General features: G+C 42.6%; 1 protein-coding gene across 1 annotated transcript; it reads left to right on the top strand.

Annotated features, from left to right (window-relative positions):
* Positions 1-1,536: 1,536 nt before the first annotated feature.
* Positions 1,537-9,693, top strand: LOC129816473 (leucine-rich repeat-containing protein 3-like). Its single transcript, XM_055871003.1, has one exon. It carries the CDS (start codon positions 1,856-1,858, stop codon positions 2,654-2,656), a length of 801 nt encoding a protein of 266 aa, XP_055726978.1. The 5' UTR covers positions 1,537-1,855; the 3' UTR covers positions 2,657-9,693.
* Positions 9,694-27,060: the final 17,367 nt, after the last annotated feature.

Raw genomic sequence — 27,060 nt, 5'->3', positions numbered from 1 at the left:
CCATTCAGCACTACATTATCTACAGGGGCCATCTGCAGTTCAAACTATTTCAAATTTACCCACCACTGTTTTGGTAAAAAAGCTTAGAGATGGGATTGAAGAAATGGAAATACTCTCAAATTCCAAGAGCTGTGGATGCAAGGACTGACCATCCATGATATCAAAATTACAGTTTAAACTATGTTTTGAGGCAATACAGTAATTATTTACAAACAGTGGAGTAAACAAGCTTATATTTTGGGTTCTGATGGGGTACGGCAGTTGAACTAAGCTCACAAATAATATCCTTCAAGAATCAATGGGTATATATCATTCATTTAAAAGTCCAAAAAGGGATGTAGGAATTTGCTGCATGACATTATGTGTGTTCAACATTTTACTGCATTTACAGTAATTCACTTATTTGACTTGGAATAAAAATGGTTACCTAACAAAATACAGGACCAATTAGTTCCTCTAATTGTTAACATGTTGTTATATTTTGGCTCTGTCTCCAAATGAATCTCATATGATCTTATACATTCAATTAAACTCAATTCAACTGCAGGGCTGCCATGGTCTATTAATATGGCCTGTTTTGGAAAAGAACAAAGGCAGTGCTTTCATAATGTCACTACAGGCTGTCCCAGTGTGCCCTTGTGCATTTTAGCGTGTACAATCCTGTCGACACCTCCATGTGATCTCCAGCTCAAATGTGAACTTGAGGGGCTTGTTTAAGAAATATTGTCTGCATTTTGTGTGCGTGCGTGCTCATGGGATGAAGACATTGAGATGTTTGATCAAATGTCTAAATGTCACATTGGTGCCCCCAGTCCCATCACAGGTTGACATCAAGTGCAACAATAAGCTGTATGGTCAGCATAATCCACAAGAGGGTGCACCTATAGTGAAAATGATATAATACATCGGCACAGTGGATCCATTCTAGTTGTGTAAACGTATGACATCAGTTTTCCTTTATGTGGAAATATGATTGAGCAGCTGAAGCATTGATATGTTACGCTATGAGAAGAGAAGCACAGTTCATGAGAGTGTAATCATTATTAAACTGGCAATATCCTGCAGAAGCAGGAGAAATGAATTTCATTCAAATGTTTTAAGTCCATATAAATGAATTAGGCTATCCTAATATAATCCGATAATGTAAGTGATGATCAATCTATTTGTCTCTCTGCTTTATGAGATTTCCTTTAGGTGAAATGGATTGTCCTTGATTATGGTTTTACAAATGTGTAAACAGTGTGACGCTTGAATTGACCATGCCCAATTTGCAAGCAAAACCAATTTGGCTGATGCACTCAGGACAATTGTACGAATATTTTAGGAAAGTAATCTTGATATAAAACATTATCCCTAAAATACTTAGACCTACCCTAAAACTCTTACAGTATGGCCTTCATGTTTTTCTGTGTCACTGCCTCTAAGAAGAAGCTATGTCTAGTAATTCCCTTTTTCACTAGGACTGTCGCTGTTCTGTTTTTGTTCTTTCACATTCAGCCTACCTCCACCTCATAGTTGCCTTCATCTCCCTCTAAGATACCTTTCCCTCTTGAGTAACTCTCTTGTCTTTCCAATCAGAAAGCAGCCTCTTGGATTCTGTCTGGAACACTCTCAATGCAGCTCACGTGAAACTGTGCTCTGCTGAAACCCTTTGGAAACAGCAGGACATGAAAATGATACTTCACCGATGGATCTGATGGATTAACTACAGATAAAACCTTGACAGCTTGTAAGCAAGTTCAAACTGTCTTGTCTTGTGGTTTGCAAGCCACAACGATAGAACAACATGGCACGAGGTTTAAATTAACCATGACTGCTCTTTCATGACAGGACCAGCAGGAGCACACAGCGGAATATGTCCAACCGTATGGGTCATGATCGGCCCAGAAATCCCTTGCTCTCAGCTGTCTCGGCTCTCTTGTGGGCCTTGCACTTTGGAATATTGTTCGGAAGTGCACTGGTGACCGCTTGTCCCAAGAGCTGCCACTGCATGGAGAAGAACAGCCTTGCCGTGCTGCAGTGCATGTCGCGCAACCTGGAGAACATCCCGGCTGACCTGCCCCGTGACACTGTAGTCCTGCTGCTGGCCTCAAACAGGATTACCAAGATCCCCAAACAGGCTTTTAAGGACCTCAACATATTACAGGAACTGGATCTGTCCAACAACGCCATTGAGACGGTGGACGCTGGGGCCTTCCAGGGGGTCTCCGACGTCCTTCGGATCCTGGACCTGTCCAACAACCGCATAAGCAGCGTGCCCAAAGAGGCATTCGCCAAACTTCGGGCCAAAATCAGCCTCTCCAACAACCCCTGGCACTGCGAGTGCAGCTTGCAGGAGGTCCTGAGGGAGCTGAGACTGGACCCAGAGACGGTCAACGAGGTGAGCTGTCACACGGCTGTGGCGGAGGAGTACGCCGGCAAACCCGTTATCCAGGTCCTGGACTCGGGCATCAACTTCTGCAACTTCCACCACAAGACCACCGATGTGGCCATGTTCGTCACTGTGTTCGGCTGGTTCACCATGGTGATAGCCTACGTGATCTACTACGTGCGGCAGAACCAGGAGGATGCCAGGAGGCACATGGAGTACCTCAAGTCCCTGCCCAGCAGCTCGCAGATCAGCAAAGACTTTGACACGATCAGCACGGTTCTCTAGCAGGCCCGCTGTGGCACACATTTGAGTGAGCGAGGGAGTGAGTGAGTGAGTGAGTGAGTGAGGGAGTGAGTGAGTGAGTGAGTGAGTGAGTGAGTGAGTAAGTGAGTGAGTGAGTGAGTGAGTGAGTGAGCGAGCGAGTGAGTGAGTGAGCGAGTGAGCGAGTGAGCGAGCGAGTGAGTGAGTGAGTGGATGATAGGGGGAATGGTGTTCTTGATTTTTAAACTGGGATTTATTTTAGGTGGCCTTAGGAGACGATAGATCTGGACTTCATCTGGACCTTTAGTATTTATAATCGCTCTCTGTCTTTCTGTGTGTACACAGATATACTATCTTCATTTGACCAGTTTCTCAAAGCAGGAAAATAATCCTTCCGCAACAGGAAATGTGAATTATTATGTGGATTATAATGAGCATTTGTGTAGGGGTTGATACGTTTTTCGTCGGGGCAAATCAAGACATTTTAAAGTGGAAATTCCAAACTTCAGAGGCCTTTTTAAACCTCAAATCCACTAAAAGTTGCATTTCCTGCGGCACAGGAACATTTTCTTTGACAACAGAGTGATCAAATTACGAAAAAGGACATACATGGACAAATCTGGCATTTTATCATCTAGACTATCATTTCATTTCTATTCAGGTGAAGGCTAGTTCTTTTAGAACACCATTTTTACTTGACATCTCTTGCGATACTGCATTTAAGTGGGAGAGTTATGCTGTTCAGAACTTGTTATATTTCCTTGTGGCACACAGATTGGTTCCTAGCTACAACTCATTATACTCTGCAAACCACCCCAGAATCCCCATGTACATGTGGTAAATGCGCACCGTTGTCTGTTTACGCAACATCTGTTTACATGCAAATTCAACGGAATTCATTAGACAAGTGGAATAAAAGTCGATTGATAGCTAGACTGTTACATTTCTGTCGCTTTAGCCCAACCATTAACATAAGCCATACTAATTTTTGTATTGGTCTTTCTGTAGCTATGTGGTTATGAGACATGCATGCCGAAGTGCCTATCTCCTTTGAGTTCTACACCTTAACACTGTGTATTGGGCTGTACTAGATCATGTTCCCTCCCTGTCCTTCTGCCATGTACAATTCCCGCTAATGCTGTCTTTTAATCTAGTTAGTTGCTACTCAGGGGGGAAAGTTGGTTGCAATGAAGTAATTATGGTGTCATTGTCAGGTTGTATACTGGTTACATAAGGAGGTTTAATTAATGTATTTTTAGCAATCAATATAAATTCATCTTTATCTGGTTATTTGACCAGATAACAACCAAATATGACATCTGATATGACGTCTTCTCAATCAAAAAATCAGTTTACAACCAGAAAATTGTTCTTAAGACGTGTCAATTTTTGCCTGCTGGCTAGGAAGTTTTTATCTGTGTAGTTAGACTTTCTCCTCATTTTGTTTGGTGTTTTAGTGGTCAAATGTGAGGCAACATCTTGTATGGTTTATACAATCTGTGCTTGTATGGGATATTGACTTTGACTTCTACACCTTAAGACCACCGATGTATCCCACATGCTAAAATAGATCAAAATGTTTTATCAATGTTGTCATAATGTTCAATGAATGGGCCAAGTGTCCGTTTTTCTGGGACTGGGCCCGGTCTAAAGTGTTATTGTCATTAGGTCATATATATTTGCACATTGTTATAGAATTGAAAGGTCTTCAGTCATTTCTTGTAATTACCATTGTGCAATTTCTGTTGTTTCTATGTGTCAATGTAGAATTGTTACTTAGATTTATAATCTGTGGAATTCAAAATGGACACCATAGCAGCATTTCAAAATTAAGGTTGTTATACATAACTTTCTTTAGCTTACTTAACTGTTTATTCTGCTTGTATTTTGGCACTGTGGCTGCAAGGACAGTGTTTGATGTATGAAAGAACTATGATATTGCTGTCTGAAAGTGCATAAAACCAATGCCTCTCGAACAGAAGGGCACACAAAAAATGGATCTAATTTGTTTTACCGAGCTTGACCTGCAGAAGTAGAACTCTGACTTATTGCTTTGTAGTGATGAGATTTCATGATGGCGCAGGGAAAGTTGATGTCACGTTAATAATGGATTTCTAATCGAACGAGTGTTCTGTTCCTTGCAGAGAATGTGTTTGCTATTCTGATTGAGTGTCCACAGAATCCCATTTATTTGAGAGTGGATTTTAGGGTTCCCTTCTATCCAGTTGGTTTCTGTGATATACTAATATGTCCTTGTAATTACACCTGAACATGAATGTTATCGTGAAATTCCTTTGGCAACAACTCCTCCAAACTGCAGGTGGTGTGTTAATTCAGATATTTTTTCCGCCAATTGGTATTGTGACCAATCACATCAGATCTGTTCACATCAGATCTTTTTCAGAGCTGATCTGATTGGTCAAAATACATTTCAGAATTGGGCTGCCTGTGTAAACATACTCATGCACATTTGTGGCCTGCTGGAGGTCATTTTGCAGGGCTCTGGCAGTGCTCCTCCTTGCACAAAGGCGGAGGTAGCGGTCCTGCTGCTGGGTTCTTGCCCTCCTACGGCCTCCTCCACGTCACCTGATGTACTGGCCTGTCTCCTGGTAGCGCCTCCATGCTCTGGAGACTACGCTGACAGACACAGCAAACCTTCTTGCCACAGCTCGCATTGATGTGCCATCCTGGATGAGCTGCACTACCTGAGCCACTTGTTTGGTTTGTGAACTCCGTCTCATGCTACCACTAGAGTGAAAGCACCGCCAGCATTCAAAAGTGACCAAAACATCAGCCAGGAAGCATAGGAACTGAGAAGTGGTCTGTGGTCACCACCTGCAGAACCACTTCTTTATTGGGGGTGTCTTGCTAATTGCCTATAATTTCCACCTTTTGTCTATTCCATTTGCACAACTGCATGTGAAATTTATTGTCAATCAGTTTTGCTTCCTAAGTGGACAGTTTGATTTCACAGAAGTGTGATTGACTTGGAGTTACATTGTGTTGTTTAAGTGTTCCCCTTATTTTTTTGAGCAGTGTACATTTTCAAGTTCATAACTGTGCACTCTCATCAAACAATAGCATGGTATTCTTTTACTGTAATAGCTACTGTAAATTGGACAGTGCAGTTAGATTAACAAGAACTGAAGCTTTCTGCCCATATCAGATATGTCCTGGCAAATGTTCTTGTTACTTACAACCTCATGCTAATCACATTTGCGCAAGTTAGTTCAATCGTCCCGCGGGGGGATACCGATCCTGTAGAGGTTTTAAGCCTGAATTCAATCCATTGCCAGAACAACTGCACTACGGATTCACTAATTTTGCTTACGCCCGACTTAGTCTAATCCACTGATGGGACTTGAGCCACGTAAACTTTTCAAAATAGATACGTTCCTTTCAACATAAAATACTTGTCCTGGAAACGTAAAGTGATATTGAAAGAAATTTGATTTTAGAGGTAACAGCCCTTTTGACTAGACTCATCTGGCAATGACTCATCAAATGGTCCTTACTCACATTTTGTCCGCCCTCGCAAATAATACGTAATCAACAAAAATCTACACATTTTGATAAATGACTCAAACCAATGTTAAAATTCTATTAACCATGATTACTCCAAGGGAAGTAGATCCAAGAGAAGTGATAAGCCGATCTGATCGTTTTCATGAGAACAGTTAGTAGACTTCGAAAGGAAAAGTATGCTCCAGTGATTCATGTGATGTATCGAACTTTGAGAGTTATTGCTCCACTACCTTTTCTTATAATGTGACATTTAGGTTGGTAGCTAGTGAGATGTGGTAAAACAGACATTGTGGTCAAGACCAGAACTTGCAACCCAGGCCAGAACCCTTAAAACCCAGATCTAGAGCCAACCTCTTGAGACCAAGACCCAGTGTATCAAGGCCATGACGAGACCAAGACCAGACCCTGTGGATTGAGACTGTGATGAGACAAAGAGCGCATTTCTGTGCTGCAGTGGTCTCAAGACCACGAGACTCCTTGTCTCAATACACTCAGGGAACATATACATATCCCGCTCTTCCTCTCCCACACCTGTAATGATAATATGTATAGTCAAAACTATAGGTTGCATTTAAATGAATGTCTCCCTAGGGCCACACTTTCTTAGCGTACACTGTAGCTTCATGCAACACATTGTTGCACTTTTTATTCAAATTTTCGCCCTTCACTTACATCTTTATAGAAAGCGTACAACATCATGATAACAATTTTGCAAGTAATAAGTTAGTTAGTTCAGTGCGGTTTTGCACACAGAAAATTATGCTCTATAACATGATACAAAGTTCATACAATTGGGAACTTCAATGTCTTCTGTAGCTCAATAAGTAGCGACTTCATTTCCTGTACACATGACTATCATCAACAACACATTATTCTCCATCTCTATTCATGAAAGGAAATGAGCATGATACATTAGTTATCAGCTGGCTGCTGATTCACAACTAATTTGGCAGCATTTGCTGAAGGGATACAAATGAAGATGTAAGTATCAGCAACTGTTTGGCACGCTCAACAAGGCAAAGTTGGGTTACAAATGTATTGAGTGGTCACCAGTATTTGAATCTGTTGTCAAAATCTTTTTGTTTGTGGTATGATGTTTATTATGTATGCAACAGAATTTCCGAACCTAGAGATAAAAATCTGTTAGGAAAATGCATTGTGGTTAAGGAACAGTGAGAGAGACATGAATGCCTCCCTCTGTCCTCATTACTTCAAACATGAGCCAAAAGACTCCTTCCTTCCTGTTGCATTATTCTTAGACATTGTGATTTGAGGTAGATCATGTGTGTACCATAGAGTCTGCATTATGAAACGGTCATTCATACAGGCAATTCATTACTTTCAAAGGACTGGGTGCTGAATGACCTCATGATATCAGATCAATGTGGCTCTCAAATAGCATTAAGAGGTCCGGAGAGCAAGTGAGTATTGTTGCATACTGTTGACTCTCAGCGACATCGCCTACCGTTTAGTGACTGGCATTGTTCTGGGTAGTGGGTCCTTTTTATTTCACCTTTATTTAACCAGGTAGGCTAGTTGAGAACAAGTTCTCATTTGCAACTGCGACCTGGCCAAGATAGAGCATAGCAATTCGACACATACAACACATAGAGTTACACATGGAACGAACAAAACATACAGTCAATAATACAGTAGAACAAAAGAAAACAAAAAGTCTATATACAGTGAGTGCAAATGAGGTAAGATAGGGGAGATAAGGCAATAAATAGGCCATGGTGATGAAGAAACTACAATATAGCAATTAAACACTGGAATGGTAGATGTAAGACCTGGTTCGAGATGAATGTGTTCTGCAAACGTCTTTGTCAGGCTGAGAGGCTTCCGGATAAAAACATTGCACTCAATAAAACAGTGGGGGCATTCAACATTATGTGGTATCTATCTTTATTTCAAGAAAATATCAGAGCCAGTACAGTATGGTTTGGGTTGACACGATAGTATGAAAATTGCATTAGTATGTGTATTATTCCTAACTTTAACTGTTAACATTAATCTGCAATATTCCACCCCATCTTCCTTGTCCTCCTCTCTTCTTTTCCCTCTCTTCCTCTGCTCCTCCTCTTCCTCTCTTGAACCTCTTTCTCTCCTCCATCTCTTCCTCCTCTTCCACTCCTCCTCTTCATCTTAGTCATCTGCATCTGCCAGTTACTGGATGCCCATAAACCACTTCTGAAATGTGTTCGGCCTCAGAAAGCAGCGCTGAGGTTTCCCATTAATCACATTTCGAGGAGGGAGGGCTTCAACCATTGACAGCGTCCGTAAATTTAGACTTCATCAATCAACTGAACTTCAGTGGCATCTGTAATGCAGAGTCAATATTTTAGGTCATCTTTCCCTTCGATTCTTTAGGGTTTTGTACGCCCTTCTATGTGTTTTTTTTTCACCGACTTGATTACGGTGGTGTTGCTGCAAAGTTAACTCCAATTTCACATGAATGGAAATTTTGGATTCCAAACACAGGGAGTATTTTGGGCTATTATTCTGATGAGAGAGCATCAGCACCAACCAAACAAAGGTTTAATGTATATTTTATCTGATTTTAATTGCAGCCTCAGGGATAGCGTATGCAGATCTGAAAGAATGGGCAATGCATATTAATCGAGATTATTCATTGGTACGGTTCATTATCACTAAAATTTACAAATCTATCTCAACCAGCCCCCATCTTCCCATTCAAAGCAATTATTTTGCCTTCAGAGATTAATGTCTGTCCATTAACTGGTATAAATGTTACCTATAGATTTGGTGGTATATTTGGGAAGGGTGTAGGAATAAATCAATACCTGAACCTCACTAACACCATCTTTGTCACGATCGTCTATGGGTGAGAGAGAGGACCAAGGCGCAGCGTGTGCAAAATACATTCTCTTTTATTTAGAGAAAGGAAAAACACGAAACGAACACTGAATACAAACTAAACAAAACAACCGTGAAGCTAAATTACGTAAGTGCAATGACAAGCAACAACCGTTCAACATAGACAATTACCCACAAAACCCCAATGCCTATGACTGCCTTAAATATGGCTCTCAATCAGAGACAATGAACCACAGCTGCCTCTAATTGAGAACCAATCTAGGCAGCCATAGACATAACTAGACAACTACACTAGACACTGCCCCATACACATACAACACCCCTAGACACTACAAAAACACATACATTCCCCATGTCACACCCTGACCTAACTAAAAAACATAAAGAAAACAAAGAATACTAAGGCCAGGGCGTGACAATCTTGGAAAACAGCAACCCTCAGAACCTATAGGAAATCATACATTCAGTGCAGCCTGTAAAGTAGCCTGCCTCGCTGTAATGTCTAACTAATGTAATTAAGAAAGTGGCACCCCGGAGCTGCACTAGATGTCAGGGCAGGGTTTACAGGATAAGATCGAACACGTTACAACCTGGCACGTCAGTGTAAAGGCCAAGGTGGTTTTGGAAGGGGTCAAGTGCTCTGTAAGAACAGTGGGGTGAGATTCTACAGGGGTACAACAGATGGTGCATGGAGTGTGAAAAAGAATGACATTTATTAGTAATTGCTGTAATAGAGTCAATGGAATGGTATCAACCACATGGAAACCATTTGCTCAATACCATTCCATTGACTCTATTACAGCTATTATTATGAGCCGTCCTCCCCTCAGCAGCCTCCATTGCTGTATACTTTAATCAAAAAGTAGAAGGGCCTTCTGCTGTGTTGTAAAAGCTTGTTAATAACAACAGTTTTGTGGACTTCAACAGATCAAAATTCTACATCCATTTTAATATATTTTACCCCCCCCCAAAAATGAGATGGACCATCCTCTTCGTCCATGGACGAACATCATCTGGTTGACGGAGAAAAAAAGAATTCGAACACATTTTTGCGGTATACAGTGCATTCGGAAAGTATTCAGACCCCTCCACTTTGTTACGATACAGCCTTATTAAAAAAAATAAACGGGTATATTTGAAATTTGGCAATATACCTCCTCCGGTATACTGTCTTCTGGGCTCCGGAGTCTTGCTGTATCCTGTCGGGAACAAAACCGAGCTCCCTCCATTATCTCTGGTAATGAGCACGACTATACAGGAATAACCTCTCTTCCCCCAGTCTCCAACCCTGTGTGCTGCCCTTCTGGCAGCTGTATGGGATCACCTGCTGGTGAGCAATCAGCCCCTTGATTACTTACCAACCACAATCAGCCCCAATTAGTTCTGGCTGGAGAGCCTGTCGAGACCTGGCTTGTCCAGCAGAGGGAGCCCTTGCCACGTGATGTAGACTCGGTCACCAGGCCTCGAAGAGTCCCCCCCTGGTGGCTAACCTTTAGCTCTGTTGGGAAGGGGGCTGTCTCGATAGGGCATCCGCGTTCCCATGCTTTGCCCCTGACCAGTGTACAACAGAAAAAGAGAAAGTGTTGAAGGGACAAGAACCACCTGGTGACCCGATCATTTGTGAAACTTCCCCTGGCCATCCAGACCAGGGGAGCATGGTCTATTACCAGGGTGAAGTGGGTACCCAACAGGTAATACTTGAGTGTCTAGTGCCCACTCTTTCTCGACAACGGAGTACTTTTCTTCTCTGGGTATCAGCTTTCGGCTTATGTACGGCTTATGTGCTCCTCCCCATCGTGTACCTGGGACAGATCGGCCCCTAGTCCCGTGTCACATGCGTCCATCTGTACCAACATCAATACCTGGAAATCAAGCATTACGAGAATCGGATGGGAGCACAGCGCTTCCTTCATGCGTCTGATCGCCGCTTCGGTCTCGCCCGTCCATTTCACTGTTTTCGGGAGGTGAGCCCTGGTTAGACCGGTAAGGGGTGAGGCTATACCTGCAACGTTGGGCATAAACCGGCTGTAGCATCCTGCCAGTCTCAGGAAGGACTTGACCTGTGTCTTGGTCCGTGGAACGGGCCAGTCACGTACCACATGGACCTTCCTCTCCTGGGGCTTGATGTTCTGGGTCCCAGCTTCTCTATCACCTTGTCCGGCCCATGCCATGTTGCCAGGAACTTACACAGGGTGGTAGAACACGTGGAGACGATGAGGGAGCGGATGACACCCATATAGCCAGTAGTAAGGAAACACATGGAGAAGGCCCAGCGCCCCCAAGCCCAGGTCTACAATCGGGGAAACCAACCCAGAGAAGACCAGGTCGGAGACAAGATGTTGGTCTGAATCCCCACCGCAGAAAGTAAGGGGGTCGGCTGGGCTTCCCACACCTCCTTGACAAGGTCCAGTAGGCTGCGTGGCCTCCTCCCGTAGAGGAGTTCGAAAGGGGAAACCCAGTGAAAGACTGGGGTACTTCTCGGATCGAGAACATTAGGTGGGGTAGTAGCTGGTCCCAGTTCTTCCCGTACTGCTCGATGACCTTCCGTAACATTTGTTTAAGCGTTTCATTGAACAGCTCGACCAACCCATCCGTCTGCAGGTGAAAGACGGAGGTCTGGATCTGCTTGATCTGCAGGAGAGCACACAAATATTTCATTAGGCGGGACATGATCTCAGTACCTCGTTATGTCAGGGTATCGTTCGGGGATGCCCAACCGGCTAAAGAGGTGGAACAGCTCTCGGGCGATTCCCTTGGATACCGCCGCCCGTAGAGGAATGGCCTCGGGATACCAGGTGGCATAATCTACTATTACCAGGATGTATCGGTGTCCTCGTGCCATTTTTACCAGGAGTCCCACGATGTCCATGGCGATGCGTTCAAAGGGTACCCCGATGATCGTAAGGGGGACTAGCGGGTTTCGGAAGTGTGCTTTTGGGGCCGTGATTTGACATCCGTGCAGCTGCAACAATAGTCTTCCACGGCCCTCCTCATCCCAGGCCAGTGGAACCGAGCGGCGATCCGTTCCTGGGTCTTCTCCATTCCCAGGTGCGTCCCCATCAGGTGGGCCAGTTGAAGAATGCTTCCCACGTACAATCGGGGCAGCAACAGTACCTCTCGAAGTTCCCCCTGTTGGCGTGACACCTGATACAAAAGGTAATTCTTGATTTGGAAATAGGGGTATTGCCAGTCACTCACCCATGGAAGTAGCTGTCCATCCACCGCTATCACTTGGGCTGCGGTGGGTTTCAAGTTCAGATCCTCCCACTGGACGGTCCCGAACTGTCCCCTCAGTTGGCCCCCAGTGGTTGTCTCGGCTGGTCCCACGAAATTGATGAGGGGAAGTATGGGCTCCTCCAGTTGTTCACCGGGGGGTCGGGTTCCTGCGCCCACTCCGGACCGTAGATACAGGTTTCTCAACTGCATACTTCCGGTCCTCACAGGTGATGGGTCGTCCTCGCTCTCGTCTTCGGCCAGCTCATACCTTTTTCCTTAGCTCGTGCCTCCACAGTACCGCGAACAGCGGAAAATCTCGTCCCACGAGGAGAGGTTCATGTGAAGTTATTATTGAATCTGAAAATGAATCTGAAAATGTGAATGAGACATTTTTTATTATTGAATCTGAAAATGTGGATGAAAAAAGAGACACAAAAATAAACTTGAAGCTTACTGAAAAAACTATTGATGAGAAAATTGTCTAGCTAAAGAATGCTAGGAAGGCAAAACTGTCTCAGCACCCAAAATGTAAATGAAACACTCCTTGTATAGTTTATTAGTCACATGCACAGGGTCACAGACGTAATTGCAGGGTCGGTCAGTATTGCACTATTGCATACATACTGTAATTTTTTTAAGGAGACATACAAAACAGGTCTCCTGAAACTTATGAAGCCAACGTGGATATACTGGACTCCTGCTCTGCACTGGGGCCTGCACGGGGGCTTTATCTGAGCAGACACATGCCTACTGGTGCTTTAATTCTTCCACTTGACATTGTGCCTTGGATGTTTTTGGACTACTGCCAATCTTGAACTCCAATTGGTTTAGCCTACTTGGATTTACTCTTTTGGACACTACCGCGGACCAGTGTAGTACTTGCCTCCCGCTATCATACTGGTAACACCATTGCGTTTCTGTTGTAAATGGGGCCCAATCATTTAATCGCATTGAGTAAGTCACCGCTTTCTCCTTGCGGTTGTTATGCTGGTGAGTTCTGTTCCTTTGTTGTTTATTGTGGGTCCTAGTGCTGGCTGCTTTCTAATCTGTGGTTGGGTTCTGGCTTGCTGCTTATAACTGTGTTGATCCTACGAACTGTGTGATTCAATATAAGTAGTTATCAAAATGTGTGGATTGATTGACTTTTAGCTGATTCCTCACTAACCTATTTTATATGTGTGGATTTTAACTGACTTTTTCCCAAATGGCGTCTACCTCTTTCCGCCATACGGGGAAACTGACTTTCTCCAAATTGGCGGCTACTACCTTCAGAGACTACGGTGAACATTTCATCCCATGAAGGAGCTGCACCTATTTTGGACAGTGCCAGCCAAATGTCCAATGTGGACACTGTCTTCGTGTGGAAACTGTCAGCTTATTGAGGAATATATGTCTGCGCTGGACGTCCAGAGTAAGCAAATGGAGACATTGCAGCATATCCTGGATAGGTCCCACTCTAAGACCCTTCCTTTTCTACTCCTCAGCCTGGTCATCGTGCCACTACCTACCCACCGTGTCGCCACTATCTCTGTGCATTCAATTTTCATTGATAAAATGCAGTTGTGTTCGTTGGGACTAGCTCATGCCTGCCCATGCCATAACCCCACCTCCACCATGGGGCACTCTGTTAAAACTTCTTATGGCTGCAATCCCGTTAACGGGATCGATATGACAACAGCCAGTGAAAGTGTAGGGTGCCAAATTCAAACAACAGAAATCTCATAATTAAAATTCCTCAAGCATACATGTATCTTATACCATTTTAAAAGTAATCTTGTTGTTAATCTCACCAAAGTGTCTGATTTCAAATAGGCTTTACAGCGAAAGCACCACAAACGATTATGTTAGGTCACCGCAAAATCACAGAAAAACAGCAATTTTTCCAGCCAAAGACAGGAGTTACATTAAGTAGAAAGAGATAAAATTAATCACTAATCTTTGATGATCTTCATCAGATGACACTCATAGGACTTCATGTTACACAATACATATATGTTTTGTTCGATAAAGTTCATATTTATATCCAAAAACCTCAGTTTACATTGGCGCCATGTTCAGAAATGCCTCCAAAATATCCTGAGAAATTGCAGAGCCACTTGAAATAACATAAATACTCATCATAAACTTTGATGAAAGATACATGTTTTACATATAATTAAAGATACACTTGTTCTTAATGCAACCGCTGTGTCAGATTTCAAAAAGCTTTACGGCAAAAGCACAATATTCAATAATCTGAGAACAGCGTTCAGCCACAAAAGGAAGCCATACAGTTACCCGCCAAATTGTGCATTCAACAAAACTCATAAATAGCATTCTAAATCTTCACTTACCTTTGCTGATCTTCGTCGGAATGCACTCCCAGGACTCCCACAAGAAATGTTTGTTTTGTTCGGTAATGTCCATCATTTATGTCCAAATAGCTATTTTTGGTAAACAAATCCAAAGTCAGGAAGCGCGTTCACTAAAAGCAGACGAAATGTCAAAAAGTTCCGTAACAGTCAGTAGAAACATGTCAAACGATGTATTGAATCAATCTTTAGGATGTTTATTACATAAATCTTCAATAACGTTCCAACCGGAGAATTACATTGACTTCAGATGTGCGATGGAACAGAGCTCCCTTTCATGAACACGCATGGTCAGAGCATGGTCAGCTCATGGTAGACCTGACTCATTCCGGTCTCCTTCGGCCCCACTTCACAGTAGAGGCATCAGACAAGGTTCTACAGACTGTTGACATCTATTGGAAGCCGTAGGAAGTGCAAACTGATCCATATCCCACTGTGTATTCGATAGTTGATGAGTTGAAAATCGACCAACCTCAGATTTCCCACTTCCTGTTTGGATTTCTTCTCAGGTTTTTGCCTGCCGTATGAGTTCTGTTATACTCACAGACATCATTCAAACAGATTTAGAAACTTCAGAGTGTTTTCTATCCATACTAATACTATGCATATATTAGCAACTGGACTGTGGAGCAGGCAGTTTACTCTGGGCACCTTTCATCCAAGCTACTCAATACTGCCCCTGCAGCCATAAGAAGTTTTAACCAAGTTGACATCAGCAAACCGCTCGCCCACACGATGCCATACATGTGGTTTGCGGTTGTGAGGCCGGTTGGACGTACTTCCAAATTCTCTAAAACGATGTTTGAGGTGGCATATGTCAGAGAAATTAACATTAAATTCCCTGGTAACAGCTCTCGTGGACATTCCTGCAGTCAGCATACCAATTCTACTCTTCCTAAAAACTTGTGACACAAAACTGCACATTTTAGAATGGCCTTTTATTGTCTCCAACAAAAGGTGCACTTGTGTAATGATCATGCAATTTCAGCTTGTTGATATGCCACACCTGTCAGGTGGATGGATTATTTTGGCAAAGGAGAAATGCTCACTAACAGGGATGTACACACATTTGTGCATATGGAACATTTATGAGATCTTTTATTTCATCTCATGAAACATAGGACACTTTTCATGTTTCATTTATAGTTTTGTTCATTATAGGTTCAATATTTGCTAGCTAACATTAGGCTATAACTAGCAATGCAAATGGCTCTGAGATACGAATAATATTACTACACATATCAACGTTAGCTAGCGAGCCAGCCAGCCAGCTAACATTAGCTAGCTTGCTAACAGTATGCTTTAACGTGCAATGAAAACGACTGACAAAATTAGAAACGTATAATATCTGAAAATGTAGCTTTCTAGAGACTCTCAAATCTTGATACATAGATGAACGCTTCTCCCTCTCTGTCACGGATGCCATGGTTGCCATTTGTTTGAAGATGTAGCTAATCCAGAGAGCTGTTTAATACAACGCCAGAATCTCCTTAGCTATCATTCTCTGCATCCACTGGGCATTCCACTGATTTCAAAACAGCAACACATTTGCAGTTCTTCATGATATTTAAAAAAAAACACATTAGAAAGGACTACCTACACATACTGAGCAGCTCATGTTATAGACAGAAGCATGCTACATGGCAGACCAATCTAAACTCATCTCTCAGCATGTCCAGCCCATCCAGTATCTCAACCAATCATGGCTAGCGGTAAGGTTCCTGTCTTGTCTCATAACTTAACAATTGTATTTGTACTTACAGATGGACAGTTTGTTATTAAGGGACATAAAAGTTTGCATGTTCCAGACGGATTTAAAAAAAAATGATAACATTAAAATGCTTCTCCTGTGAGGCACTGGACCGCAACATATGCCTAATTTCCTTAAAACCTCTACAGGATTGGTGCCCCCCCGCGGGACACTTGAGCTAACATAGGCTAATGTGATTAGCATGAGGTTGTAAGTAAAAATAAAATTTCCCAGGACATACTGTAGCTGATATGGGCAGAAAGTTTAAATTCTTGTTAATCTAACTGCACTGTTCAATTTACAGTAGTTATTACAGTGAAATAATACCATGCTATTGTTTGAGGAGAATGCACAGTTATTAACTTGAAAATGTATCAATAAACCAATTAGGCACATTTGGGCAGACTTGACACAACATTTTGAACAGAAATGCAATGGTTCATTTGATCAGTCTAAAACTTTGCACATACACAGCCAAAATTGGGATTGCGCCTAACCTAAAATAATACATTGTGACCTTTCTCTTGCATTTCAAAGATGCATGTTTTTTCTTTCTTATCTGTTATGTCACGATTTCCACCGAAGGTGGCTCCTCTCTCTGTTCGGGCGGCGCTCGGCGGTACCGGTCTACTAGCTGCCACCGATCCCTTTTCTTTTTCGTTTGGTTTTGTCTGTCTTGTGTTCACCTGTGTCTAGTTTAGGCTAATCAGTGGGGTTTTAATCTCGCCCTACCCGCTAGGTTTTGTGCGGGATTGTTTGTGTATCTGTCGTTTGTTTGGGTTGCGTTTTGTTTGTTCTGTTAAACAGGTGTTTTCACGGGACTGTTTTCCCGCACGTTAGTTTAGTCAGAGGAGTGTGTTCCTCCGTGTTCGACTGGACTGCGTTCCTGTTTCTTAGTGGCTGCTGTTGCGGTCCTGTGCCTGTTCTGTTGATGGACTTGTAATAAAACGCCCTTCTTGAAATTCTTACTCGCCTGTGCCTGACTCCACACCCACCAGAGAATCTGACATGTTATGAGAATTTTGTTATCAATGTTCATAAACGTCAATGAATCTACTCAGTCTGCAACCCAGAGTTTGTAATATTCTGGTTGAATGAAACAGACAAGAGTCCCAATTTACAAAAATCAAAAAGTGTTTATTCATGAGAACGTTCTAACATCAAAAATGCAAACCCAGTCTTTTTAACACACATAAACAAGTTCAAATCTTAAGCTACGCCTTACTCAGACAGTCTGTGTTTTTCCACTACACATATGCATTGTTTAATCTGCAACATGTTTCATAATTTTCTGCAAGCCTAACAGTTTCTCCCCTCCACGGGTGGAGACAGAATGTCCTGTAAGGAACACAGTAGTCCAGCTTGTCTGTCAATAGCTCCTCTTATCATTTGTTTCACACTTGCACCCTGCTTACATACTAAAAAGGAACAAAAGGTACTTTTTCTAATTCTGACTAAAACTACACACATCATCAGGTTATAGTTATATGATTCTAATAAATTTCATACAATTATATGGTTTCAGATTGGAATTATTTAATCATTATCTTTAAACATATAAATGATTTTATCATTATCTTTTACCAAATCTAATGTGTTATATTCTCGAACATTAATTTCACATTTCCACAAACTTCAAAGTGTTACCTTTCAAATGGTATCAAGAATATGCATATCCTTGTTTCAGGTCCTGAGCTACAGGCAGTTAGATTTGGGTATGTCATTTTAGGCAAAAACATTTTTTTTTAAAGGCCCGATCTTTACTCGTCGCACACACATACACACAGCTGAAGTCGGAAGTTTACATACACTAAGGTTGGAGTCATTAAAACGTGTTTTTTCAACCACTCCACAAATGTCTTGTTTTGTCTAATGTCTATAGTTTTGGCAAGTCAATTAGGACCTCTACCTTGTGCATGACACAAGTAATTTTTCTAACAATTGTTTACAGACAGATTATTTCAATTATAATTCACTGTATCACAATTCCAGTGGGTCAGAAGTTTACATACACTAAGTTGACTGTGCCTTTAAAACAGATTGGACAACTCCAGTAAATGATGTCATGGCTTTAGAAGCTTCTGATAGGCTAATTGACATCATTTGAGTCAATTGGAGGTGTCCCTGTGGATGTATTTCAAGGCCTACCTTCAAACTCACTGCCTCCTTGCTTGACATCATGGGAAAATCAAAAGAAATCAGCCAAGACCTCAAAGAAAATTGTAGACCTCCACAAGTCTGGTTCATCCTTGGGAGCATTTTTTCCAAACGTCTGAAGGTATCACAAACACAGGCAAAAGCCCAGAGGAAAACCTGGTTCAGTCTGCTTTCCAATAGACACTGGGGAATGAATTCACTTTTCAGCAGGACAATAACTTAAAACACAAGTTCAAATCTACACTGGAGGTGCTTACCAAGACAACATTGAATGTTCATGGGTGACCTATTTATAGTTTTTACTTAATTTGGCTTGAAAATCAATGGCAAAACTTGAAAATGACTATCTAGCAATGGTCAACAATCAACTTGACAGAGCTTGAGGTGCTACTACAAGTATTGACTTGGGTTCCTTTTCAATTAATTTGATTTTTTTCTCTGGAAACATGTTTTCACTTTGTCATTATGGGGTATTGTGTGTAGATGGGTGAGTATTAACTTTATTTTTTTTTAAATCCATTTTGAATTCAGGCTGTAACTCTTCAAAATGTGGAATAAGTCAAGGGGTATGAATACTTTCTGAAGGTCCCTCAGTCAAGTATTGCATTTCAAGCGCAGATTCTCCTACAAACACAATGGGGCTTTTCTAAATCCTCATCAAGAAGGGCAGTGATTGGTAGATGGGTAACAGTAACATTGGACTACGTCAAATCAGTCCTTCATGGTAAATTGTAGACCTCCACAAGTCTGATTCATCCTTTGGAGCAACTTCCAAACGACTGAAGGTACCACGTTCATCTGTACAAACAATGGTACGCAAGTATAAACACCATGGGACCATGCAGCTCAGGAAGGAGACGCGTTCTGTCTCCTAGAGATGAACATACTTTGGTGCGAAAAGTGCAAATCAATCCCAGAACAACAGCAAAGGACCTTGTGAAGATACTGGAGGAAATAGGTACAAAAGTATCTATATCCACAGTAAAACGAGTCCTATATCGACATAACCTGAAAGGCCGCTCAGCAAGGAAGAAGCTACTGCTCCAAAACCGCCATAAAAAAGCCAGACTACGGTTTGCAACTGCACATGGGGACACAGATCGTACTTTTTGGAGAAATGTCCTCTGGTCTGACGAAACAAAAATAGAACTGTTTGGCCATAATGACCATCATTATGTTTGGAGGAAAAAGGGGGAGGTTTGCAAGCCGAATAATATCATCCCAACCGTGAAGCACAGGGGTGGCAGCATCATGTTGTGGGGTTGCTTTGCTGCAGGAGGGACTGGTGCACTTCACAAAATAGATGGCATTATGAGGGAGGAAAATGTATGTAGATATATTGAAGCAACATCTCAAGCCATCAGTCAGGAAGTTACCTGACTCAGTTACACCAGCTCTGTCAGGAGGAATGGGCCAAAATTCACCAAACATTGTGGGAAGCTTGTGGACGGCTATCCAAAACGTTTGACCCAAGTTAAACAATTTAAAGGCAATGCTACCAAATACTAATTGAGTGTATGTAAACTTCTGACCCACTGGGAATGCGATGAAAGAAATAATTCTCTCCACTATTATTCTGACATTTCACATTCTTAAAATAAAGTGGTGATCCGAACTGACCTAAGACAGGGAATTTTTACTAGGATTGTCAGGAATTGTAAAAAAAAAACTGAGTTTAAATGTATTTGGCTAAGGTGTATGTAAATTTCCGACTTCAAGTGTATGTAAACATACACTGCCGGTCAAGTTTTAGAACACACTCATTCATGGGTTTTTCTTTATTTTACTATTATCTACGTTGTAGAACGATAGTGAAGACATCAAAACTATGAAATAACACATATGGAATCATTTACTAACCAAAAAAGTGTTAAACAAATCGAAATATATTTTATATTTGTCACTTGTGCTCTCTCTCCGGCCTCTAGGTCACCAGGGTGCTCGTTATGGTGCAAACCTGTCAACGTCGTTTCGCGCATCACTCACCTGGACTCCATCACCTCCCTGATTATTTCCCCTATATATGTCATTCCCTTTGGCTCCTTCCCCAGGCGTCATTGTTTCTGTTCCATTGTCATGTTTGTGTTTCTGGTTTTGTATTTAGTTGCGTTTATTTATTAAAATACCCACTCCCTAAACTTGCTTCCCGACTCTCAGCACACTCGTTACAATGTTTGAGATTCTTCAAATAGCCACTCTTTGTCTTGATGACAGCTTTGCACACTCTTGCCATTCTCTCAACCAGCCCCACATATGCTGAGCACTTATTGGCTGCTTTTCCTTCACTATGCTGTCCAACTCATCCCAAACCATCTCAATTGGGTTGAGGTCGGGGGATTGTGGATGCCAGGTCATCTGATGCAGCACTCCATCACTCTCTTTCTTGGTAAAATAGCCCTTTCACAGCCTGGAGGTGTGTTGGGTCATTGTCTTGTTGAAAAACAAATGATAGTCCTACTAAGCTCAAACCAGATAGGATGGCGTCTCGCTGCAGAATGCTGTGGTCACCAAGCTGGTTAAGTGTGCCTTGAATTCATCAGCAAAGCACCTCTTTCTCCATGCTTTACGGTGGAAAATACACGTGCGGTGATCATCCGTTAACTTCACTAGGGTAGGGGGCAGCATTCGGAATTTTGGATGAAATGCATGCCCAAATTAAACTGCCTGCTTCTCGGGCCCAGAAGATATGATATGCATATAACTGGTAGATTTGGATAGAAAACACTCTAAAGTTTCCAAAACTGTTAAAATAGTGTCTGTGAGTATAACAGAACTGATTTGGCAGGCGAAAACCTGAGAAAAATCCCTTCAGGAAGTATTTTTTTGTTGTTGGTTTTGTAGTTTTCTATTCAATGCCATTACAGTATCCATTGACGTAGGACTCAAATTGCAGTTTCTATGCCTTCCACTAGATGTCAACAGTCTTTAGAAATTGTTTCGGGCTTGTATTCTGAAAAATCAAGAAGTAAGAGCAGTCGGAATGAGTGGACCCTAAAGTGTCACAGAGCTTTTTCATGCGCGAGACCGAGAGAGTGCCTTTCTTGTTTACCTTTTAAATTGACGGTGTTATTGTCCGGTTTAAATATTATAGATTATTTAGGCTAAAAACAATATAAACATCGTTTGACATGTTTCTATGAACTTTACGGATACAATTTGGATTTTTTTGTCTTCCTGTTTTGACTGCGTTTGAGCCCTGTGGATTACTGAAGAAAACGCGTGAACAAAACTGAGGTTTTTGGATATAAAGAGACTTTATCGTATTAAAGGAACATTACTTCCGGCGCCGAGCGAGATGGCTGCCTCGCTTCGCGTTCCTTGGAAAATATGCAGTATTTTGTTTTTTTATGTGTTATTTCTTACATTGGTACCCCAGGTGATCTTAGATTTCATTACATACAGTCGGGAGGAACTACTGAATATACGATTAACGTCAACTAACCACCGTTCCTACCAGGAATATGACTTTCCCGAAACGGATCCAGTGTTTTGCCTTCCACCCAATACAATGGACCTGATCCCAGCCGGCGAAGCTACACGACGCCGTAAAAGGGGCAAACGTAGCGGTGTCCTGGTCAGGCTTCGGAGACGGGCACATCGCGCTCCACTCCCTAGCATACTACTCGCCAATGTCCAGTCTCTTGACAATAAGGTCGATGAAATCCGAGCACGGGTAACATTCCAGAGAGACATCAGGGATTGCAACGTGCTCTGCTTCACGGAAACATGGCTAACTCAAAAGACGCTAACGGAGTCGGTGCAGCCAGCTGGTTTCTTCACGCATCGCGCAGACAGAAACAAACATCTTTCTGGTAAGAAGAGGGGCGGGGGGGTATGCCTCATGATTAACGAGACGTGGTGTGACCATCATAACAACACTCAGGAACTCAAGTCATTCTGTTCACCTGATCTAGAACTCCTCACAATCAAATGTCGACCGCATTATCTACCAAGGGAATTCTCTTCGGTCATAATCACAGCCGTATATATTCCCCCCCAAGCAGACACATCGATGGCCCTGAACGAACTCTATCTGACTCTCTGTAAACTGGAAACCACACACCCTGAGGCTGCATTCATCGTAGCTGGGGATTTTAACAAGGCTAATCTAAAAACAAAACTCCCTAAATTCTATCAGCACATCGATTGTCCTACCAGGGCTGGCAAAACTCTGGACCATTGTTATACTAACTTCCGCAACGCATATAAGGCCCTCCCCCGCCCTCCTTTCGGAAAAGCTGACCACGACTCCATTTTGTTGATTCCAGCCTACAAACAGAAATTAAAACTACAAGCTCCCGCGCTCAGGTCTGTTCAACGCTGGTCCGACCAATCTGATTCCACGCTTCAAGACTGCTTCAATCACGCGGATTGGAATATGTTCCGCACTGCGTCCAACAACAACATTGAAGAATATGCTGATTCGGTGAGCGAGTTCATTAGGAAGTGCATTGACGATGTCGTACCCACAGCAACGATTAAAACATTCCCAAACCAGAAACCGTGGATTGACGGCAGCATTCGCGTGAAACTGAAAGCGCGAACCACTGCTTTTAACCAGGGCAAGGTGACCGGAAACATGACCGAATACACACAGTGTAGCTATTCTCTCCGCAAGGCTATCAAACAGGCTAAGTCCCAGTACAGAGACAAAATTGAATCGCAATTCAACAGCTCAGACACAAGAGGTATGTGGCAGGGTCTACAGTCTATCACGGATTACAAAAAGAAAACCAGCCCCGTCGCGGACCAGGATGTCTTGCTCCCAGACAGGCTAAATACCTTTTTTGCCCGCTTTGAGGACAATACAGTGCCACTGACACGGCCCGCTACCAAAACCTGCGGGCTCTCCTTCACTGCAGCCGAGGTGAGTAAAACATTTAAACGTGTTAACCCTCGCAAGGCTGCAGGCCCAGACGGCATTCCCAGCCGCGTCTTCAGAGCATGCGCAGACCAGCTGGCTGGTGTGTTTACGGACATATTCAATCAATCCTTATCCCAGTCTGCTGTTCCCACATGCTTCAAGAGGGCCACCATTGTTCCTGTTCCCAAGAAAGCTAAGGTAACTGAGCTAAACGACTACCGCCCCGTAGCACTCACTTCCGTCATCATGAAGTGCTTTGAGAGACTAGTCAAGGACCATATCACCTCCACCCTACCGGACACCCTAGACCCACTCCAATTTGCTTACCGACCCAATAGGTCCACAGACGACGCAATCGCAACCACACTGCACACTGCCCTAACCCATCTGGACAAGAGGAATACCTATGTGAGAATGCTGTTCATCGACTACAGCTCAGCATTTAACACCATAGTACCCTCCAAACTCGTCATCAAGCTCGAGACCCTGGGTCTCGACCCCGCCCTGTGCAACTGGGTCCTGGACTTCCTGACGGGCCGCCCCCAGGTGGTGAGGGTAGGTAACAACATCTCCACCCCGCTGATCCTCAACACTGGGGCCCCACAAGGGTGCGTTCTGAGCCCTCTCCTGTACTCCCTGTTCACCCACGACTGCGTGGCCATGCACGCCTCCAACTCAATCATCAAGTTTGTGGACGACACTACAGTGGTAGGCTTGATTACCAACAACGACGAGACGGCCTACAGGGAGGAGGTGAGGGCCCTCGGAGTGTGGTGTCAGGAAAATAACCTCACACTCAACGTCAACAAAACAAAGGAGATGATTGTGGACTTCAGGAAACAGCAGAGGGAGCACCCCCCTATCCACATCGACGGGTCAGTAGTGGAGAAGGTGGAAAGTTTTAAGTTCCTCGGTGTACACATCACGGACAAACTGAATTGGTCCACCCACACAGACAGCGTTGTGAAGAAGGCGCAGCAGCGCCTCTTCAACCTCAGGAGGCTGAAGAAATTCGGCTTGTCACCAAAAGCACTCACAAACTTCTACAGATGCACAATCGAGAGCATCCTGTCAGGCTGTATCACCGCCTGGTACGGCAACTGCTCCGCACACAACCGTAAGGCTCTCCAGAGGGTAGTGAGGTCGGCAGAACGCATCACCCGGGGCAAACTACCTGCCCTCCAGGACACCTACACCACCCGATGTCACAGGAAGGCCATAAAGATCATCAAGGACAACAACCACCCAAGCCACTGCCTGTTCACCCCGCTATCATCCAGAAGGCGGGGTCAGTACAGGTGCATCCAAGCAGGGACCGAGAGACTGAAAAACAGCTTCTATCTCAAGGCCATCAGACTGTTAAACAGCCACCACTAACATTTAGCGGCCGCTGCCAACATACTGACTCAACTCCAGCCACTTTAAAAATGGGAATTGATGGAAATTATGTAAAAATGTACCACCAGCCACTTTAAACAATGCCACCTAATATAATGTTTACATACCCTACATTACACATCTCTTATGTATATGTATATACTGTACTCTATATCATCTACTGCATCTTGCCATCTTATGTAATACATGGACCACTAGCCACTTTAACCTGTCTAGGACTAGGGTGCCGCTAGCGGCACCCCCCCCCCACATTCCACTGAAAAGGCAGAGCCGCGAAATTCAAAAAAAATATTTTTTTTAAATATTTAACTTTCACACATTAAAGTCCAATACAGCTAATGAAAGACACAGATCTTGTGAATCCAGCCAACATGTCCGATTTTTAAAATGTTTTACAGGGAAGACACAATATGTAAAGATGTAAATCTATTACCTAAAAACACATTAGCATAATCCACCTTTTTTACTTTGTCCACCAACAACAGTAGCTATCACCAATTCGGCTAAACTAAGATATTGATAGCCCCTAACCAAGAAAAAAACTCATCAGATGACAGTCTGATAACATATTTATGGTATAGGATAGGTTTTGTTAGAAAAATTTGCATATTTCAGGTAGATGGCATAGTTTACAATTGCACCCACCGTCACAAATGGACTAGAATAATTACTATGAGCAACGTGTTTACCTAACTACTAATCATCAAACATTTCGTAAAAATACACAGCATACACTAATCGAAAGACACAGATCCTGTGAATACAGACAATATTTCAGATTTTCTAAGTGTCTTACAGCGAAAACACAATAAATCGTTATATTAGCATAGCACATAGCACATAGCAGCCCAGCATTGATTCTAGCCAAAGAGAGCGATAACGTAAACATCGCCAAAATATATTATTTTTTTCACTAACCTTCTCAGAATCGAAAAATGTGCATATTTAGCCACCAAAATCATGGTTACACAATGACAAAAGTAGCCTAGCTGGTGAGAAAATGTTGGTGCGCCATATTAGACAGTGATCTACTCTTATACATAAATACTCATAAACGTGACTAAAAAATATAGGGTGGACAGCGATTGATAGACAATTTAATTCTTAATACAATCGCGGAATTACATTTTTTAAATTATCCTTACTTTTCAATACAGTTTGCGCCAAGCGAAGCTACGTCAAAAAACATGGCGTCCTAAGCCACTAACATTTTTCGACAGAAACACGATTTATCATAATAAAAATGTCCTACTTTGAGCTGTTCTTCCATCAGTATCTTGGGCAAAGGATCCTTTCTTGGGTCTAATCGTCTTTTGGTGGAAAGCTGTCCTCTTGCCATGTGGAAATGCCAACTGCGTTCGGGATGAACTGGAAGCGTGCCCAGCGATTCACAGCGTTTCAGAAATAAATGTCCCAAAATCGCACTAAACGGATATAAATTGCTATAAAACGCTTTAAATTAACTACCTTATGATGTTTTTAACTCCTATAACGAGTAGAAACATGACCAGAGTAATATTACTCCCTACACTAATGCTTGGAACAAGTGCGGGTCGATGTCCTCCAGGCGCATGACGCAGCAAGAAAAGAGTGACTAGCTACAGGTTTTTTTTATTTATAGTGCCTGTGATTGCGCAATCGACCCCATTCAAATCGTCATCACGTAAAGGCATCCAGGGGAAGACGTAAGCAGTGTCCGTATACTCATAGGAATAACAATGGCCTTAAAACTGACTCCAGAACAGTGGCCAAAATTTCTGAAATCTGACTCCATGTCAGGGAAATTGCTGTAGAATGGGTTCTGTTCCACTTAGAGACAAAATTTCAACTCCTATAGAAACTATAGACTGTTTTCTATCCAATAATAATAATATGCATATTGTACGATCAAGAATTTTGTAGGAAGCCGTTTCAAAAATTACATGATTACCATAAATAGTGACAACAGCGCCCCCAGCCTTAACAGGTTAAACTATGCCACTTTATGTTTACATACCCTACAGTACTCATCTCATAGGTATATACCGTACTCTATACCATGTACTGCACCTTGCCTATGCCGTTCTGTACCATCACTCATTCATATATCTTTATGTACATATTCTTTATCCCTTTACACTTGCATGTATAAGGTAGTAGTTGCGGAATTGTTAGGTTAGATTACTTGTTGTTATTACTGCATTGTCGGAACTAGAAGCACAAGCATTTCGCTACACTCGCATTAACATCTGCTAACCATGTGTATGTGACTAATAAAATTTGATTTGATTTGATAGATTTGATTTATTGAGTAAATGAATGTCTGCTGAGTGCAACCATATGAAGATCA

This window comes from Salvelinus fontinalis, chromosome 19 (assembly GCF_029448725.1).
Source record: "Salvelinus fontinalis isolate EN_2023a chromosome 19, ASM2944872v1, whole genome shotgun sequence".
Taxonomy (NCBI): Eukaryota; Metazoa; Chordata; class Actinopteri; order Salmoniformes; family Salmonidae; genus Salvelinus; species Salvelinus fontinalis.
The sequence above is the reverse complement of the archived record's forward strand: the minus strand, read 5'-3'. Positions and strand labels throughout refer to the sequence as shown.

Excerpts from the sequence above, each read along its gene's own strand:
- LOC129816473 (XM_055871003.1), top strand. The coding sequence starts at position 1,856 with ATGTCCAACCGTATGGGTCATGATCGGCCCAGAAATCCCTTGCTCTCA.